Source organism: Acanthochromis polyacanthus, chromosome 9 (assembly GCF_021347895.1).
Source record: "Acanthochromis polyacanthus isolate Apoly-LR-REF ecotype Palm Island chromosome 9, KAUST_Apoly_ChrSc, whole genome shotgun sequence".
Taxonomy (NCBI): domain Eukaryota; kingdom Metazoa; phylum Chordata; class Actinopteri; family Pomacentridae; genus Acanthochromis; species Acanthochromis polyacanthus.
Window position 1 is genome coordinate 6,080,358 of NC_067121.1, and position 18,371 is coordinate 6,098,728.

The window sequence follows — 18,371 nt, forward strand, 5'->3', positions numbered from 1 at the left end:
AACCAAAAACTGTCAACAACTGTCAGATCTGTCAGATGGCTAATGCTAAGCTAATGCTAAGCTAACCGCACGGTGCTGACCTTGGCCCTGCCGGTGCTCTGCAGGATGTGGACCAGGGCACAGGCCATCTCCTCCTTGTTCTTGACGCTGATGACGGGCTCCAGCACCGAGCACAACATGGTGTAGTTGTTGGTGACGAACTCGGCGAACTCCTTGTACTGCTCCATGGGCAGGATGGCGATGGTCTGGAAGCGGGACTTGATCCGGATCGACGGCCCGCCCCCCTTGGCCTTGCTGGTGGTGGGCGTGCTGACCGGGTACCACTTCTCCACGAACTGCCGGCCAGTCACGCCCGACACCGGGATGTTGACCAGGCCCACGTAGTTGTTCTTGTCCTTCTTCTTCTTCTTGTCCACGTCGCGGTAGATGTGCACGGTGATGCTGTGCACGGCGGGCAGGCTGGAGAAGTCAAAGTACTCGCCCCAGAATAGGCTGTCGTGGCGGGTCTTGCTGGTAGTTCGGGCGTACAGGATGTCGTCCAGACACAGCTCGCAGAAGTACTTCTTCTTGGGCGGCAGGTCTTTGGCTTCGATGATCCACAGTCGCAGCAGGTTCTCGGCCCGCCGGCAGTTATCCTGAAAACACAAACGAGCGTTCAGTCTAGAACCAGGAAACAACAAGGCTCAGGATCAGATGAAGTGTGTTCCACTTGTTTACCTTGTTGGGCTGAATTGTCCTCCTCAGGTTTTCCATCCATTTGTCTCTTTCTGAGGCCGAAGTACAGCTGAAACATTTGCTGCCGCCCGAATACGTCACCTGACAGGCGAGAGGAAAGGTAAGGAGGGTGAGGACGTCATGAAATCATGAAATTCCTCTATTATTGCTATTCAGGCCTTCAGCTGCTATTTGGCTGGCAATTAATTGGTCATTTCATTGTTTTTGAATCCGTCCATTACTTTCTCAATTGAGTGATTAATTATCTGTTCTATAAACTGTCAGAAAAGGGCGAAAAATATATTGTATCAGTATTTCCCAAAGCCCAAGATGATGTCCTCAACTGTCTTGTCTTTTGTCCACAACTTCGCGCGCCACAGTACAGATACTGAAAAAGTGTGGCTAAATGTGGCTAAACAAAATTCTAGCACTTTAGCCACAGTGGCTAGAGACAAATTTTCCCTAGTGCAAGCACAGCATTTTGAGTCAGTTTGAACTGGTTTCAAGTAATTTTGGATAATTTTTGAGTTGTTTTGGGAAAATTCTTGGGTCATTTTTGGTGGTGTTGGACATGTTTTGAGTCAATTTGGATGGGTTTTAGACTCACAGTAAACCAAAACAACCAAACAAAAAAACAACAACAAAATCCCCTACTGGATGAATAAATAAATGCAGCATGGCTCAGAAACAGTGAACAGAGGAGCAGGTTGTTGGACATACATTCAGCATGGTGACACATCATTCTACTGATGGTACTCCAGTGTTGGTAACACCTGTTGTACATGTTGATTCCAGGTTTTTAACATTTTCTTTGTAAAGTAATAAAATCCTTTTTTGTGTGATTTATAATATTTTAATTCTTCTTCATGGTTCTGTTTCTGTAGAGGTGCAGGATTTTATGAAGCAGTGAAAGTGAACCCACAGTGAGTAAAAACGTGATGGATCAGAGGTCTAATAACATTCTGTCTGTAATATTTTTAGCCCTTTTACTTAAGCAGGCTTTAATACAGGACTTTAACTAGTAATTGAGTAAATGTTTGGTATCATTCTAAGTAAATCTGAGCTTTTACTCTGACGTGTCTGATGGAGGCTCCTGTGTTTCTTCAGGATGGTTTAAAGTGTTTGAGTTTTGGTGTTTGTTACCTCGAAGCAGAACTCCTGCCCCAGGATGCTGCTGTGCAGAGGTTTGATGAAGACGTCCTCCTCCATGCTCAGGTCCAGAGCCTCCACCGCGCTGCCCGGACTCAGCAAAGACTCATGGGAGCTCGACTCCTTCAGCTTGGGAAGCCCTCGAGATCTGTAAGACAGGAGGGGAAATTAAAATGTGATGGCGTTGACGGTGAAGCGGCAGAGCGGTAGCACCTACAGAAAGCAATCCCAGAGCCAGGAGAGGCTGGATCCCGGGAGCATCGTCCTCCACCCTCCACCCTCCGCCCACCGAGGACGAGGTGAGCAGCAGCGCCGCCGTCGAGGCTTTCCTACAGCGCCGTAAACATAGTCCTGTGATGGCCAATCGCGTCAGCCCCCAGGGAGCGTTTCCACAGCAACGACCTCGGCACCAGGCAGCGAAGCGTGACGCAGCATGAAGCCGGGCAGGTGTTCAACTAGCAACCGTCTCAGGAGGACTGAGGTCTATGATGTCGCTTCTCACGAGAGTCTAACGGCTAAAACACCATGATTCATTCTTATTATTATTATTTAACATCCGAATGATCTCTCCTTAATGAAGCATCTTCTCGAATGTTGCCCATTTAAGACCCATTTAGGTGAAAATCAAGTTATCAAGTCTTGTTAACGTGTCCATGTGGTGCATTTTTATATGCTAGAAGGCATGTCAAGAGTCAAACAAGCAGTAAATATTATGACTGAGCATTTTTCTTGGACCTTCAGTGGACCGATGACAGACGTCAACAGATTCATAAAAACCAAACCTAAGAAACCAACGGTGGCAATGAGCAGGGTGGCGCTTTCTTTCCGTCTCTGGTTCGAACATGTATGGCTGAATTACTTTGATAATAGAACTTACCGTTGTGTAGTGTAAACTAGTTTAACAGTGTTTGAGCAAAGTCATCATTTTAAGGCAGAAAGGGATTATTTTCATTTAAAAAACTTCTAAATGTGTAACTTTGGAAGAAGAAACTTTTAACCAAATAAATCCAAATACATGTATAAAAAAAGTTTATATTTATGTCTGTGTGCAGCGTCTGATACATTAAGTCATAACAACCCTGAATCAATCTAAAGGAACAGAGCTTCGACAAATCAAACCATCAGAAAACTATTTTGATACTCGATTAACACTTTGCTGCCTTTTTTTGGGGGTCAGATCTGACAAACATTTGCTCATGTTTTCTACTGTGTAAAAGACAAAAAAAACTTTTAAAAAAAGTTTTCTGACATCACATAGACCAAAACGTTAATAATAATAATCTGCAGATTAACTAAGAAGAAAAAGCAGAGGGATTATTAGGAGGAACTCTCATTTTAAGGATCATAGAGACCGTTTGTTTTCTGACTCTGGAGCTATACTGGCGGAAAACGCCTCCAAATTTAATTTAGCTTTTTGATTATTTTATCCTCTGAAGCCCAAAACCTACCAAGTTATTGTTTTACAAATCACCAAACTGACACCATATTCACACCAGAAACTGTTAGAACTCAAAGAATTATTACAATTTCTTCCAAACCAAGTTCATCCATCCTTCAAATCTAAGCTAAAAAATGTTCATATTTCAGCAAAATTACTGTATTCTACATTAAAATTTACCCCCCAAAAACCCAAACCATTCACATCAGATTCTGTTAAAAAAAAAAAAAAAAAAAAATCAAAGTTTGAGTGTTTTCAGAGTTTTCACCTGAACTGCAGGCAGTGTTTCCACAGAGCTGAGAGAAAAATCAAAGCTACTGGATAAATAAAATAAAAGCAGCATGGATCAGAAACAGTGAACAGAGGAGCAGGTTGTTGGAGATACATTCAGCATGGAGAAACATCTTTCTACTGATGATGAACAGAGTAGACAGAAAATTAAGGCAGCAAAAATATGGCTGTTTTCTGCTGTTTCCATATAGATGTAGGACTTTATATTGTAGTGAAAAAAGAACCCACAGTGGTTTAAAAAAAAAAAGACGGGCAAAAAATATGACTGAAAACATTAAAACACTGAAACAGTAGTAATGGAGACAAGTCTTCAGTAGATGTAGCTCCAACTAAGCACTGAAAATCTCCTCAAATATCTCTTTTCCCTCTGAGAGCAGATTATTTATTCCTGTGTGATAAATGTAAACGGCTGCAGGCTGCGTTTCTATGTTCTTTATACCTTGTAGTGAAGGCTCTTTTGCAAGTCTTCTGCAGGAAGAAGTCTTTTCTCTGTGAAAGTGATGTGAGCAACATCACTGAAGATCATTTGAAAGTTTGTCTTCAGTGATGGCTCTTCAAAAAGTGAGTGAATGTTACAGTTCCTATAATGGTTCAAACACGGTGACGTTACGGTTTGTGAAGCGCTCCTAGAAATCTGGTGTAATGTCGACCGAAGTGAAACATGAGTGCGTTTGTGTTTAATCCTGCTGCTGTGTCAGGATGAGTTATGTAAACCAGGATTAGTGGGTTGAGATCTGCACTGATGCTGCGACATCCGGGTGGTTTCACTGACTGTAAACACATCAACCAACCAGGATTCATGTCGAAATAAACCCTCTTACATGTCAGATTCTCTCTGAACACTGCCATCGGAGCTACAATCTCTCGGGCTGCTCTGTCGTCATTACTGACGCCCACAAACAGCATGAAAAACAACGCTGAACTAAAAGTGATGCTGTCAACACCAACAACAACTAATCTGAGACAGCGATGCAACTTCCTGTCCTTTTCAGAAACCCTCCTGAGGTTATTGGGGTCAAAGTATGTCCACAGTGATGCAGAAACTTTAAGAGCAAAGCCAGAAAAGCAAAGCTAAGTTTTAATTTAAAAAAAAAAACAGCTCATAAAAGTTCAACTTCTCTCCAAAAAGATGTTCTTCAATGACTCCTTATGGCCCCAATCACTAAGTTCAGACTTCTAATCAGGAATCTGGAGGTTATTTTGGAAATTATTGACAAGATCTGAAGGTTTACAGCAGGCTGTGGCTGTTGCAGCTTCTGTTTGAATAATAAATTGGTTTTCACTGCTGTGTTTGTGGTTCAGGAGTTTCACTGAGGCTAGTGTTATGATTTATCAACCAGGAGTCCATCATTAGGACGGGATGCGACTGTGAAACTCCTCCTTCTTCTTTTGCAGTCTGAAATTTGCTGTTGGAAAAACAACAGCGAATTGGATTTTGGAAAGACTGCTCTGTTGCCCAAGAAGCTAGAAAAGTGAATTAGCTAACAGGCTAACAGGCTACCCGGCCAACAACAGAAGGTTATGTGAACCATTGCTAAAGGATAGCAGAGCATTTCCTGATCGTCATTTTGAAAAGTTTTCAAAGACTTAGACCGGTAGTTCTGGGAACATCCACCACTGTCCTTGGTAGCATCAGTCACTCTTGTTTCTTGGTTCTGGGGACATTAGCAGAACATTCATCGAAAATTAAGGCTGAAGGTTCTAGGGACGTTCATGGGACGTTAAGAATGGAGGTTCTCGTGGAACATTCCTTTAACATTAGGATGGACAGTTCTGGTGACATTTACATCATCTTTGGGAATTTTTGCAGAAGGTAGACGGTTCTCGGGACATCCACCAACATCTTCATCAACAGCAACTGCATGATGCTACTGGCTCTGGGAACATTTTCGGAACTTTCCCTGAATATTAAGTCCAGAGGTTCCGGGAGCATCTACCACTGTCCTTGGTAGCACCAATCGCACGCTATTCTTGGTTCTGGGGACATTCATGGGACGTTCCCCGAAAGTTAAGAACGGAGGTTCTAGTGAAACATTCCTCGAACATTATGATGGGCAGTTCTTGGAACATTCACTGAATGTTTTTTGAACATTAAGACTGGCAGTTCTGGAAATATTTGTTAAAAGTGTCCTCAAACATTAAGACGGGCAGTTTAGGTGACCTCCACAGAATGCTTCCAGAACGTTAAGATTGGGTGGTTTTTGGGAACATTTGTGGAAGGTAGATGATTCTTTGGAAGTCCACAAGCATCCTCAGTAACAGCAACTGCATACTGTGACTCATTCTGGGGACATTTGTGGAACTTTCTCTGAACATTAAAACTGGCAGTTCTGGAGACTTTCCCAGAACATTCCCTGAACACTAAGACTGGCACTGCTGGGTACATGAAAAATAAATCAGAACTAAAATATCTTGGAGCAGTGTGTGGATGCCACCGCCAATGATAGTGGCAAGGCGAGGGTAACGTAACCACGAGAGTATACGTTTGGAGAATGTTCATCAAGGACGTGCAACAGACTCTCAGTGAACACAATCAAAACATTCCTCAAATGTCCCGCTGTTTGTTGGAAATGTAGCTGTTGGACTGTGGTGCCAGTCAAATTATACAAATGTATAATTAAAAAGAAAGCCCTTTAGCTAGTTGAATACTTCCACGTCCACGAGTACCCAAGAGTCTTGATAGGATGCCAGGAGTGCTTTGGTTGGAGGTAGTGGAGAATCCAGAACTTCACAAAGGTAGTTATCAGCGCAATATTTTCTGTTTGTAGTTCTTCAGTTTTTTTTTTCTTAAATAAAGTCAATTTAAAGATCTTTGCCAACATTTAAACTGATTGTTAAATGTACTCTAATGATACCCAACTAGTCAACTAATGATTTTCTCTAGTTATCTCAAGGCTGGAGGCACTGCTCAGTCTTTCTGCTAGTTTTAGTGTAGGGGACGGTCATGGTATTTTCATTTTAATAAAAATCTTGTCCTTGTAGACTTTAATCATAAAAAAATATGTGAGTGAAGATGGTGGTTTTCATTCTTTCTATCAATAACTAGTCAATGGAGGGTCCTTCAGACAGTCACAAAAGAGCAACAAAAAGTTCTTACGTATATCTGTCAGAAAGGATGAATGAAAGTACAAAACCTGAGCGTTAAAGGAAAGTTCCTTCAAATGCAAACCCACACAGACTGAGCTGGAGGAAGGGCTGGTCTCCTGCATTAGGACAGAAACCTGATCCACTGTGCTGTTAGAGGAAGATGAGGAGGAGGAGGAAGCACTTACAGTACTGAGCTCTGACAACACAAACACACTTCATCTGCTACAAACTGAGAAGTTGTAAGGACTATTTTTAGTTTAACATAAGCTGTGTGATGCAGAATGATGTTCAAATGATCAAACGTTTAGTCTAAAGTCTTTCGAATTCCAGTCTTTGCTTCCAGTTTTTATTAAAACAAAATAAATTTGCTGCATTTAATTTCACAACATAAAACTGTCCAGTGAATTTGAAGTGAACTTTAGGAATGGTACAATAAATAAATAAATAAAACGAGAGTGTAAGAAGCTATAAACAACTAAAAAAAAATAGAAAACTGGAGAGAAGTCTTCACAAATGCTCCTCCTTTTATCATACAATCGATGGCCAGGAGTATGTGGACAGATCCTGCAGTGTTTCTGGTTTGTGTCTCGGCTCCTTCATGCTCCAGCACACAATGATATTTTAGACAGCAGCGCTCGTCCAACTTTGTGAGCTCAGCATCGATTTTATCTTTTCCTGTGCGGTTGAGCTTTTGATTTATTTAGGCTCCTGTCAAAGACATCTTTTTGCTTACTGTTCCTTCAATTGTCGCAATTTTGTGACGCCACACCTCAAAAGGTCAGGGACTGATTATTTAGCCCTCAGTGCCTGGGTCATTTACCACAGGTATATACAGTACAGAAGTAAAGACACCTGTGGGTAATATCACTGCAATTCCAAATTATTCAATAACTGTATTACTTGTAAGATGAAAAGCAAAATATTTCCTCTCATGAACAATCAAAAACAAAAACAGTAGATCGACTATGGTGTATAGAAGCAACAAAGTAGCAATCAATGCAGCAAAACTAACCTGTGTTCACTGAAATAAACGGAGTCCACCTGTAATTTCCGATCAGTTTAACTGTTTTAATGTGGTTCTAAACTGAGCCGTATCTATCTATGTCTGCATCATGGCTACACATGGAAAAGAACTGCCAAATGAATTGAAAAATCTGACAGTGAGGCTTCACAAAGATGTAAATGGATCTACGAAGATGAACTAAAAATCAGTTAAACACAGTTGCAGCAGTAGTCAGGAGGTATAGAAGGAGCCAGAGTACCAACCTCTATGGACAAAGGCAAACCAAAAAACTTTGCTGCTCTTTGACTCAAAAATGTAAGATTAAAGAACACTAAAAGAAGCCTGATGAATGCTGGGAGAACATTCTGTAGTCAGATCAGAACAAAGTAAATTCGTTCAGCTCAGATGGAGTCCAGCATGTTTGGTGTGAACCTGACCAGGACTACCACAGTGAATGTCCTGAGAGTGTAGTACGAAGATGGCAATGTGATCATTTGACTACAAAAGATGTTGGAGAGATGATATGTGTGACTATCTGTGACTGCACCATGAATGTCTGTGGATAAACCAAAATACTAACGGACAAGACGACTCCCAGTCTGCAGAAGACTGAAGAAAAGTAATATTCCAGAATGAAAACCATCCAAAGAGCAAAATCACACCAGAGTTTCTACAGAACAAAAAAGTGAAAAATGCAACCTTGAGTATTTTAAAGGGAAAAATTAAGCAACACAACCCCTCCAAAGCTGAAAAAATGCTCTGGAGAATAACAAAACATGTCTGCAGAAATTTAGCATCCTTCATGCTAAGAAGTCTTCATTATGGCGGTCCTTAACTCGCTAAAAACCTACGATGCTCTCTGCCAACATGGAACTAGCAACAGTACTAAACAATAAGTGGTGGTGCAACCAGGTACTCCAGCTGATCTATAATGCTTGATGTCAGCCTTAACTAAGAAAATGGTATCGACAGGCTAAATTTTAATGCAGCAAAAATGCCCAACAAACAAACATTAGCACATGCCTAGTCATTACTGTTCTGATTCCAACACAACAGCTAACAGAAGTAATTTCTCAGTACAGTGTAGAAGAACCTAACCGTTAAACAGTGATCAGGTAACATCTGGAGCTCAGTGATGCTCTACTGACTGAATCTATGAATGTAGCAGAGATCATGTTATCCCACAACTGACATCAGATGGAGTCAGAAACTCTCGTCCCAAAGACAACAGGGGTCAATCAGACCGAGGTTAACATCCGTTAAACCGGTTCTACCCACAGATACAGTCTTACCTGAGCCTCAGAGTGGTGGACAGCTGAACTTTTCGAGCTCTGCGGAGGAGAGACGACGAAGCGTCCATCAGGAGGCAGAGCTAAGAGCCGACTGAGAGTCAGACTATGTGTGTGGAAAGCATTATCCTGGTGTCCAGCTGGCTGACATTCTGTCGACTGTAAAGCCGAACACACTCACTCTGCATCCATATCCTCACACACACATACACACAGGCAGCGACAGATGCTGTGCAGAAGTCAGCAAATCAAACGACTCGCTGGACGTTTATTCACATGAAGCACAATAACAGCTGATCCTGTATTTAATCACAGAAAGACTTGGTGGAACCTTAGCTTCTGTTTAACTACAAATCTCATGCTTTCTCTAAATTCATTCAATAAACTTGTATTTGAAGCTTATTGAATCATTTGAACTGGGATGCTTTATACTAAAATTATACCAGACAAGCTGCACATATTCATACGACTTCAGAAAACAGAACCTGGTGATCCAACACAACAACTAGTAGCACTTTAAAGTTAGCTGCTCCTGTTCGATGATATTTTGTTGGTGTTGAGCTCTGAAGTTTTCACTCAGCTGAACAAAATACAGCCACAGCATCTTTGACACGGGGTCAGTTAATTAAAAGTCTGTTCTTTTGTTCTTTTTTACATTAAATAAGTTAGGTCTAGCAGTGTAGAGTTCAAAGTCGTGAAAACACTTGGGTGTTCATGTACTCTTTTTCTTTTTACTGCAATCAAAAACAATGAATTCACCCTGGAACAACGTTGACTAGGGAAGCAAATGTCAACAGCTTTCAGAACTGATAGTCGATCGTGTTGTCAATCAACAATTAATTTAATCACTAAAACAAAGGAACTAACATTTGCAGGTAAAGCGGCTCAGTTACATTCGCCATTCAAATGCACAAATGCAGCCCTCGTTAGATACAGCTTGACTTCTGTATGCAAGTATGGATGGAAGTCATTAACTACTACAATAATCTTTGTCATGGTGCCTCTTCACTAGCTAAACCCCCACAGTCCAGTGATGCCTCCTTTGGTCACTAAAGGAATACACAATAAAATTTGTTATCAGGCTTAACTGTAAAAAAAAGGCTGCAAAATTAGCCGTTTATCCCAGCTTACTTAACACTTGTTTGCTGGTCTGAGGTCAACAAGCCTCATAGAAGTCTTTATCACAGTGCTCCTTTACTAGCTAAACAGCCCAACTGTCCTCTGTGCTCTACAGTATCAAACAGTAAGAAGCTCCACCTGGTGGAACAACCAGATACTACAGCCGATCTACAAAACATTTTCCTCATATTCCTCCGCCTTCTGCCCTAGTGATAAAAACAAACAGCAATAAAACAAACAGTTAATTGTTAACATGCATTCCATCAATAAGGCACTTTGCTTTTACCATTAAATGAACATCAGTGATTAAGGACTTATTGACCAACCAACAGGCCACTTAATCTGGACACTACAGTCCCAATACGATGACGTACAATAAGATGTTGATTCTCTGTAAAAACTAGCAAAGACAAGGGAATAAAACTGACAAAAACATGACATGAAAACAAAACAATCAAGTGACTTTCATTTCATTTTTTAGGATTTTAGATGAAGTCAAATCAAATCTTCCAGAAGAAATATTCCAGCTAAAGAATATCAAAAAGACAGTTCCGTTGTTTGTTTGCTTTTTCTGCCAGATCTGTCGTCCTGTTTCAGATTTCAGATAAGAAAGGATGTGTGTAAACATCACACATTTTCTCTTATCAGACCCACAAAACACACAAAACCTCAGCAGAGTGAAAACTGAGTGAAGCAGCAGAGAGGAGACTTCCAGTAAAACCACCTCCAGTCGGTGCTGGGAAGGCTGGGCGGGTTAATGGAAGGAGGAGGAAGGAGAGAAGAAACCCACAACCTCCTGGAAACAAAAAGGCAAAACCCTCCAAACCTCATCTTTCTCCGTCCGTCCGTCATTCTGCTGATGTTTAACATCTTCACTGATATCTGACAGACGGACGGATGGACGCTGAGATTCATAACTGGAGGAAACGCAGTGACAGAAACTGAAGGAAGCAGAACCAGAACAGGAAATTAACCTAAATTAGAGGACCGTTGCAAAACTGTGCTGCCTCATCAGTCACAGTTCAAAGACTCACTGGAGGCCGTTTTATTTAAACTCTACAGTCTGATAGACACATTTTACGTCACAAATAAGATCTTATATTCCCAGCTGAGTTTCTTTATACCAGGGGTCGGCAACCGCGGCTCCGGAGCCATGAGACATGACATGAGACATGAGAGCGCAAAGCTGATGCAGAGAGACAACACGGAGCTTCCGATTCCCACACGTTTCATGCCTTTTTTTAAATTTTACTCCTGGATAAGCAACGCCTGTAGTTTCACATCGTTTTGTACTCAAGAATGGCAAACCTGTATATTAAAGCTCCACTCCAAGAAAGACACGTCTTTGAGTCAAAAGCACTCATGATAGAGTAATACACGTTACTCGCAAGAACACGGCTCGATGTCACATCCAGGCAGCAGGTCAGAGAGTCAGAGGAGTGTCGTCTTGGAAAAATAGGGCAGCGACTTACCGGAGAAAAGTTATTAGCTTAAGATAAATAGATAAATAGATTTTACAAGTTAAATAGACATTTGCAAAATATTGATTTCCAGCTAACATTATGTAACATATGAGGTCCAAGAGCAAAAATGACATTAACCAAGTAAGATACATATTAGTGGAAGGACACGATTAAAAAATGAATCTATTTAATTTGAGGCTTTGTAATTAAGTAATCACGACTGATTAACAAGGGCATAGAGGTAAAAAAAAAAAGATAGATGCAGCGTTGTCTTCATTTTAAATGCCAAAAGGATTTTGCGGCTCCCGGTGTTTTCTTTTCTGTGGGAAACGGGTCGAAATGGCTCTTTGAGTGTTAAAGGTTGCCGACCCCTGCTTTATACCAACGAGGTGCCGCACACATCAAATTAAGACCTCAAGACTTGACCTTTCAATCAACAAAATAAATGCTTTTTTCCCCCTTTATTTAGACTACAGTGCAAATACAAACATAAAATCTCAATAAAAAAGTGCTTTGTTGTTGTAATAATCAGGATAACTACATTCTTGAATGAAAAGGAAAACAAATAGCAGTCCTAGGAGCTGCAGTCTAGGCCTACAAATGTCTGAACTGTGAACTAGTTGTACTCGTCGCAGTATACGGCGAATTGTAGTGGCATATTTTGCACACGGTTTTTGTTTTATCCACAAACTTCTCACTGTTCTCTCGTCGTTTACATAGGAAGCCAAAATAGGTCCACACAACCGATTTATATGACGAAGGAGCGTCAGCTAATTCCTCAACCTCATCTTCCTCCGTTTTGAAGCGAGTGTTTTGCTACGGTAGGCGAGGAGGGTCAAAAATCATCAGTCTCAGTGGTGCGCGGTGCCCCTTCGTGTTTTTTATTTCGTGCGTCTTTGAATTTTATTTCGCCATTTTTTATTTTGTTACACCCCTACTAGTCCTCTAAATAATTGACTAGTCCTCTAAAGATTTGACATGGAATAGCCTTTTAAAGACTTGAAATCTAACTTTAACATGTCATCTAAGGCTTGAGATTGGAGCACTGTATAATTACTCATGAATTCGATGACCTACAGATACGTTGTTAATATCTAGATATTTACCAGGTTTGTCTGTGTGTCTTTGAGTGGCCCAACAGGTAAATAAAACCACCTGGTTTCAGGTAAGTCTGACATTAAATGCCCTACTTCAATCTTTTAAAACTCATTTTTGCTCCCACACCTGCAGTAACTGAATGGAGATTAGAAGCTTCTCTGTACTAATATTTACAGATTAAAGAGGCTGTAATGTTAGATGTTGTCATCTAACATTACAGCCTCTTTAATCTGTAAATATTAGTGTCCACCAACGGATGTGACGCATTTAGTAAACATCGGTAGCATCTACCGAGAAATATGAGACATCTAGGGAACATCCGTAAATTGTAGCGTCTGCTAATGGATGTGAATTTCTTGGGGAACATTTGCAAATTTTAGAATCTTCCAATGGATGTGAGGTGTTCAGGGAACATCGGTAAATTGTAACATTGTAACATCTTGATCTCATCTGTCCTAAGACTCTAAAGACTTCTCAAGTCTTTAGAACACTAGTCAGTTATTTAGAGGTCTAGTCCACGTCAGGTGTCAAGTCTTAGAGGGACAGTTTAACTTGAGTCATAAGAGGACGAGGCCAACTGAAGTTTTTATAGGGATAGTCCAAGTCAAGTCTTAAGAGGACTATTCAATTATTTGGAGGACTAGTTGAAGTTAGGTGTCAAGTCTTAGAGATCTAGTCCAAGTCAAGGCTTTCGAGGACTAGTCTAACTGCAGTTTTATAGGATTAGTCCAAGTCGAGTCTCAAGTCTTACAGGACTAGTCCTAGTCAGATGTCTTCAGATGTCTAGTTCATATCCACTTTCCTATCTATAGAGGAACAGTCCAAACCCAGTCTACAGATGGCTTGTAGAAGCCAGGTTTTCAGGAGGCCAACAGGTGCGAGGCGTTTAAGGAACATTTGTGAAATGCAGCATCTACTAATGGATATTGGGTTTTTGTGGAACATCAGTAAAATTTAGTGCCTACCAACGGACATGAGGTGTTTCTGGAACATCAGAAACTTTAAGCATCTACCGATAGATATGAGGCATTCAAGGGAATCTCAGTAAGCTGTAGAGCTTACTCTAATGATGGAAGCATTATGATGGGTTTAGGGAACATGGGTAAATTACAACATCTTCCAGCAAATGTAAGTAGTGTGGACTTAATGTGTTGCTGTACCTTTTGAAGGCGTTTAATAAACCCCAACTTGGGCTACAAAAAAAGACAAAAATGTGATGACAGAACAACCAAACTTGAGTTGGGCTTTCATTGGCATGTGTCTGAAGAATTTAAATATGAGGGTTTACCTGTCGGCGTCAGCAGGTCGGAGCGACGGCAGTCTGAAGCTGGTGTTTCTGTCCAGTTTGGTCTGACTCTTCGTCCTCTTGATGGAGCCTTTGAGACGTTTACTGAAAAACCCCTGAAAGACAAAAACATGAGCAGAATGTTAAGGACGGAGGAGCTTTTCAGCTGAAGAACAAGGAGTTTGTGGTGCCTCTGCAGTGAAAAGGTGAAGGAAGAAGAGTAGCAGGGTGATTTTTCCTCCTCGTGTTCTCGATAGTGTGGAAATAACGGCCGCACGGAGACCTCTAGCTGACTTTATATGCCTTTTCTGCACACTCAGACCTTTCCACTGTGCGATAAGACTTTGTCCTCATGGTGGTGCAAGAGAAAAGATCCCAGGGTCAGTAAATTGTACAGAGTTCATGTCTGAAGCACAAAACCTGCTGGTGGGCTTGAAAAATGTGAAAATATCTTAAAAAAGAAAAATAAAAAAATCCACTATTTATCAGAGCTAGAAACTGTAGAAACATGTGAAATTGACAGATTTTTAAGTTTATGTCAGTTCCTGAATGTTGTTAGAGAAGTTCAGCCAGAGAAACTCTAAGGACTTGACATGATATAGACTTCTAAAAACTTGACATCTGAAAAGGACTAGTCCTATAAGACTTGACATGGACTAATCCTGCAAAAACTACAGTAGCCTAGTTCTTTGAAGCCTTGACTTGGAATAGATCTATAAGACACCTGACAAACTAGTCCTCTAAATAACTGACTAGTACTCTAAAGACTTGATTTGGACTCGTCTTCTAAGACTAGTGGTGGAAGCCCTGTGTATTGGAGCTCTGTGGAGCTGATTCACTTCATAATGAACTAGTGCTCTAAAGACTTGACTTAGACAATCCCTAAGACGTGATACCTGAGACCTGATATGAATTGGTCATCTAAAGACTTGACATGAAATAGCCTTCTAAAGACCTGAAATCTGACGAGGACTAGTCCTATAAAACTTGAGACTTGACTTGGACTTATCCTGTAAAAACTACAGTGGGACTAGTCCTCTAAAGCCTTGACTTACAGTAGACTGTCACTTTAAGACTTGACACCTGATTTAACCTAGTCCTCTAAATAATTGACTTGTACTCTAAAGACTTGACTTAGACTATGCCTTTAAGGCTTGACACCTGACTTGGACTTGCTATATTAGACTTGACTTGGTCTAACCCTATAAAAACTTCAGTTGGCCCAGTCCTTGAAAGATTTGACTTGGACTAGATCCCTAAGATTTGACACCTGACTTGGACTAGTCCTCTAAATAAGTGACTAGTTCTGTAAAGGCTTGGCATCTGATTAGGACTAGTCCTATAAGACTTCAGACTTGACTTGATGCAAATGTGGAATAAAAAGATGTTGATAGAATATTGTGATTTTTAGCTCAGATTTCCAAACAGAACACATGATAGGTTCGAGTGCAAGCTGGAAGTTAAAAATTTGATGTTTTTAGCATTTTGCTGATGTTTTTCTACAGACAACTTGCCAACAACTTGACAGCTCTTTTAAAATTCATAATTTTTATTGCAGATTAATTTAGAAGGTATTTCCTCAATTAATCAAATAGTTGCTTGGTCTATTCAAGGCAAGAAAATTATGAAAAATGTTTCCCAAAGCTGCAGAGGACATTTATCTTGTTTTCCACAACCCAAAGATATTCAGCTGGTTCACTGTCGGAGGAATAATGAAACAGAAAATGTAAAATTCAGAAAGCTGGAATCAGACAATTTAGAGTTTCTCTCTATAAGAAATATGCAAACCAGAGAAGACGGTAATTAATTTATTGGTTGACAGATTATCCGTGTAGCTCTACTTGGCAGACACTGATAGAGACACTTTTTGTGTTGACTGTTAATTATATTATTTCACAGTTTGCTAATTTATTGACGTGAGGTGAATCTTTTCCTCTGAGTTCATGAATATTTGCAGTAACTATTTTCAGATTTATTGTAATTAATCAGACTTGAAGGCACACACGGAGAACAGAGAACTGTAGAGTTTTTCATCTCAGACTAGAACTAAAAATGTTTTATTTTGCTTTGACTGAAAATAAATGAAGAGTTTGGAAGCAGAATGGTCTTACTCACCTTCTGTAGTCTTTGAGAAAAATGGGTTCAGTTAGCTGTTCCTATAACTTTAGCTATGTAGTTAGTTTATTTTTTTAAGGCATAGCTGTGTATTTAGCTGTTTTTGTATTAATTTAGCTATGTAGTTAGCTGTTTTCTGTTGCTCTAGCTGTGCAATTACTTGTTTTTTCAGTTAATTTAGCTGTGTTGATTGCTTCTGTCTATGACTTTAGTTATGTAGTTAGCTTCTTTCTATGTCTTTAGCTATGTAGTTAGCTTCTTTCTATGACTTTAGCTATGTAGTTAGCTTCTTTCTATGACTTTAGCTATGTAGTTAGGTCCTTTCTATGACTTTAGCTATGTAGTTAGCTTCTTTCTTTGTCACTGTCTATGTAATTAGCTTCTTTCTATGTCTTTAGCTATGTAGTTAGCTTCTTTCTATGACTTTAGCTATGTAGTTAGCTTCTTTCTATGACTTTAGCTATGTAGTTAGCTTCTTTCTATGAGTTAGTCACATTTTTAGCTTCTTTACTGACTTAAGCTGTGTAGTTAGTTGCTTTTCTATCACGTGAAGAGTTTGGAAGCAAAAAATCCAAATGAAGGCGACAGAATCAGCAGCTGTAGTTTTGAGATTTGGACTCAAATCTGCGAGTCAAGAAGCTTGAAAAGAAATTAAAGAAGTTGTTCCAGTACATAGTTGGTTTAAAGACCAGAAACTGGAAATTTATGGCTGATTTTATACTTTAGTTGAACAAATTTCTGTTGAACTTAAACAATGAAATTCAGATTAACAAAATAATCTGCTCCGTTAGTGACAATGTTAGCGCCTCCTTCAGGCCGAACGCTTCCCACCGTAGACTTGATGAGTCGCAAGTCCGACATCAGCTGATGCTTTGATCTGATGGATGAACATACAGTCTGAGGCGACGATGAAGCAGCAGCAGGGAGTCGGTCGGTCACGCGACTTCGGCGATATCGATCTGATCAAACCCTTCAGTTATCAGACCCGCTGTCATAACAAAAGCCCCTCGCAGAGCCGCCGAGGAGAGCGGCCTCATTTCCTGAGATATTAATATCCTCAAACACATCTCCGTCTCCCTCCTCGCCCCCCGTCCTCCCCCACAAACTCCCTTCAGGCTCATCGGCTCCCATTAATGCATCAGAATAAAGATCCGTCCTGCCAGAGAGTCTGCAGAGGCAGGAACACTTCAAACGTCTCTGCAGCGTCTCCGGCACTTTGACCAACAAGCCGATCGCAGCTATTGATCGTGATTATTGGTCTCCGTGGATTAGTGAGCAGTTAGTGTTTGGAGCTGACTGCTGGATGTTTTTTTATGTTCCTACTTGTCACTGCTTTAACACCGACTTCTAGGCGGCGTGAACTCCCAGCATGCTCTCTGCTCATGTTGACTGTGACAAGAATCGCTGTGAGGAAACTAAAAATACTCGACCTGAGATCTGTCTGTGAGGCATCAACACCGAAGTTTCAGTTCTGTTTTGCACCACTAATGACGACGGCAATTTAACATCGTTGACGAGAATTCTTGAGAAGAATACTGACTGCTGACCTCCAACAGAAATAGATCAAAACTAAAGTAACCTGTCAAAACAAAAGCACTATTAAAGGAGTGTTTTAACAGGAACAGGTGCCATAGACCACAGGTTTTACAGCTTAACCTGTAAAATATGAGCAAAAACGAATCAATACCTCTTTAGTTTCATCTAATGTTTAAATCAGTTCATCAAAGTCTCATAGCTTTAGTTTCTTTCAGTTCCTATACGGCAACAATTATTTTTATTATCATTATTATTTGTGATTAATCCATCAGCAAATTGTCAAAACTCTGCTGAGTTGAAGCTGACGTCTCTAATAACTTGTTTAGTCCAACCAACAAACATGAAACCCAAAATATTGAGTTCACAATATTTATTTCAGAAAAGCACCGAAAGACTAGTCCTTGGAAAGACTCTACTTGGACTCGTCCTCAAAAGTTTTACTGGGATTAGTCTAAAGACTTGACATGAAATAGCCTTCTTAAGACTTGACATATGACTAGGACTGGTCCTATAAGACTTGAGACTTAACTTGGACTAATCCTGTAAAAATTCCGGTGGGACTAGTCCTCTAAAGCCTTGAATTGGACTAGAACTGTAAGATATGACAAATAACTTCAACTAGTCCTCTAAATAATTCACTAGTACTCTAAAAACTTGACTTTAGACTATCTCTTTAAGGCGTGACACCTGAGTTGGACTAGTCATAAAAGACTTGAGACTCTACTTTGGTAGTTCCAGTCCTCTAATGCCTTGACTTGGACTAGATCTCTAAGACTTGACACCT

At 40.4% G+C, this 18,371-nt stretch overlaps 1 protein-coding gene across 6 annotated transcripts in view; it reads right to left on the reverse strand.

The window, feature by feature from the left end:
• The window catches only part of rasal2 (RAS protein activator like 2), a 108,779-nt gene that overhangs the window by 14,476 nt on the left and 75,932 nt on the right, over positions 1 to 18,371 (reverse strand). For all 6 annotated transcript variants that reach the window (XM_051952980.1, XM_051952977.1, XM_051952978.1 and 3 more), the window contains 4 exons: positions 13,940 to 14,052; positions 1,858 to 2,011; positions 718 to 816; positions 81 to 635 (listed from right to left, as the gene is read on the reverse strand). In XM_051952980.1, the coding sequence (XP_051808940.1) occupies positions 81 to 635; positions 718 to 816; positions 1,858 to 2,011; positions 13,940 to 14,052 (921 nt within the window). The remainder of the gene's footprint in view (positions 1 to 80; positions 636 to 717; positions 817 to 1,857; positions 2,012 to 13,939; positions 14,053 to 18,371) is intronic.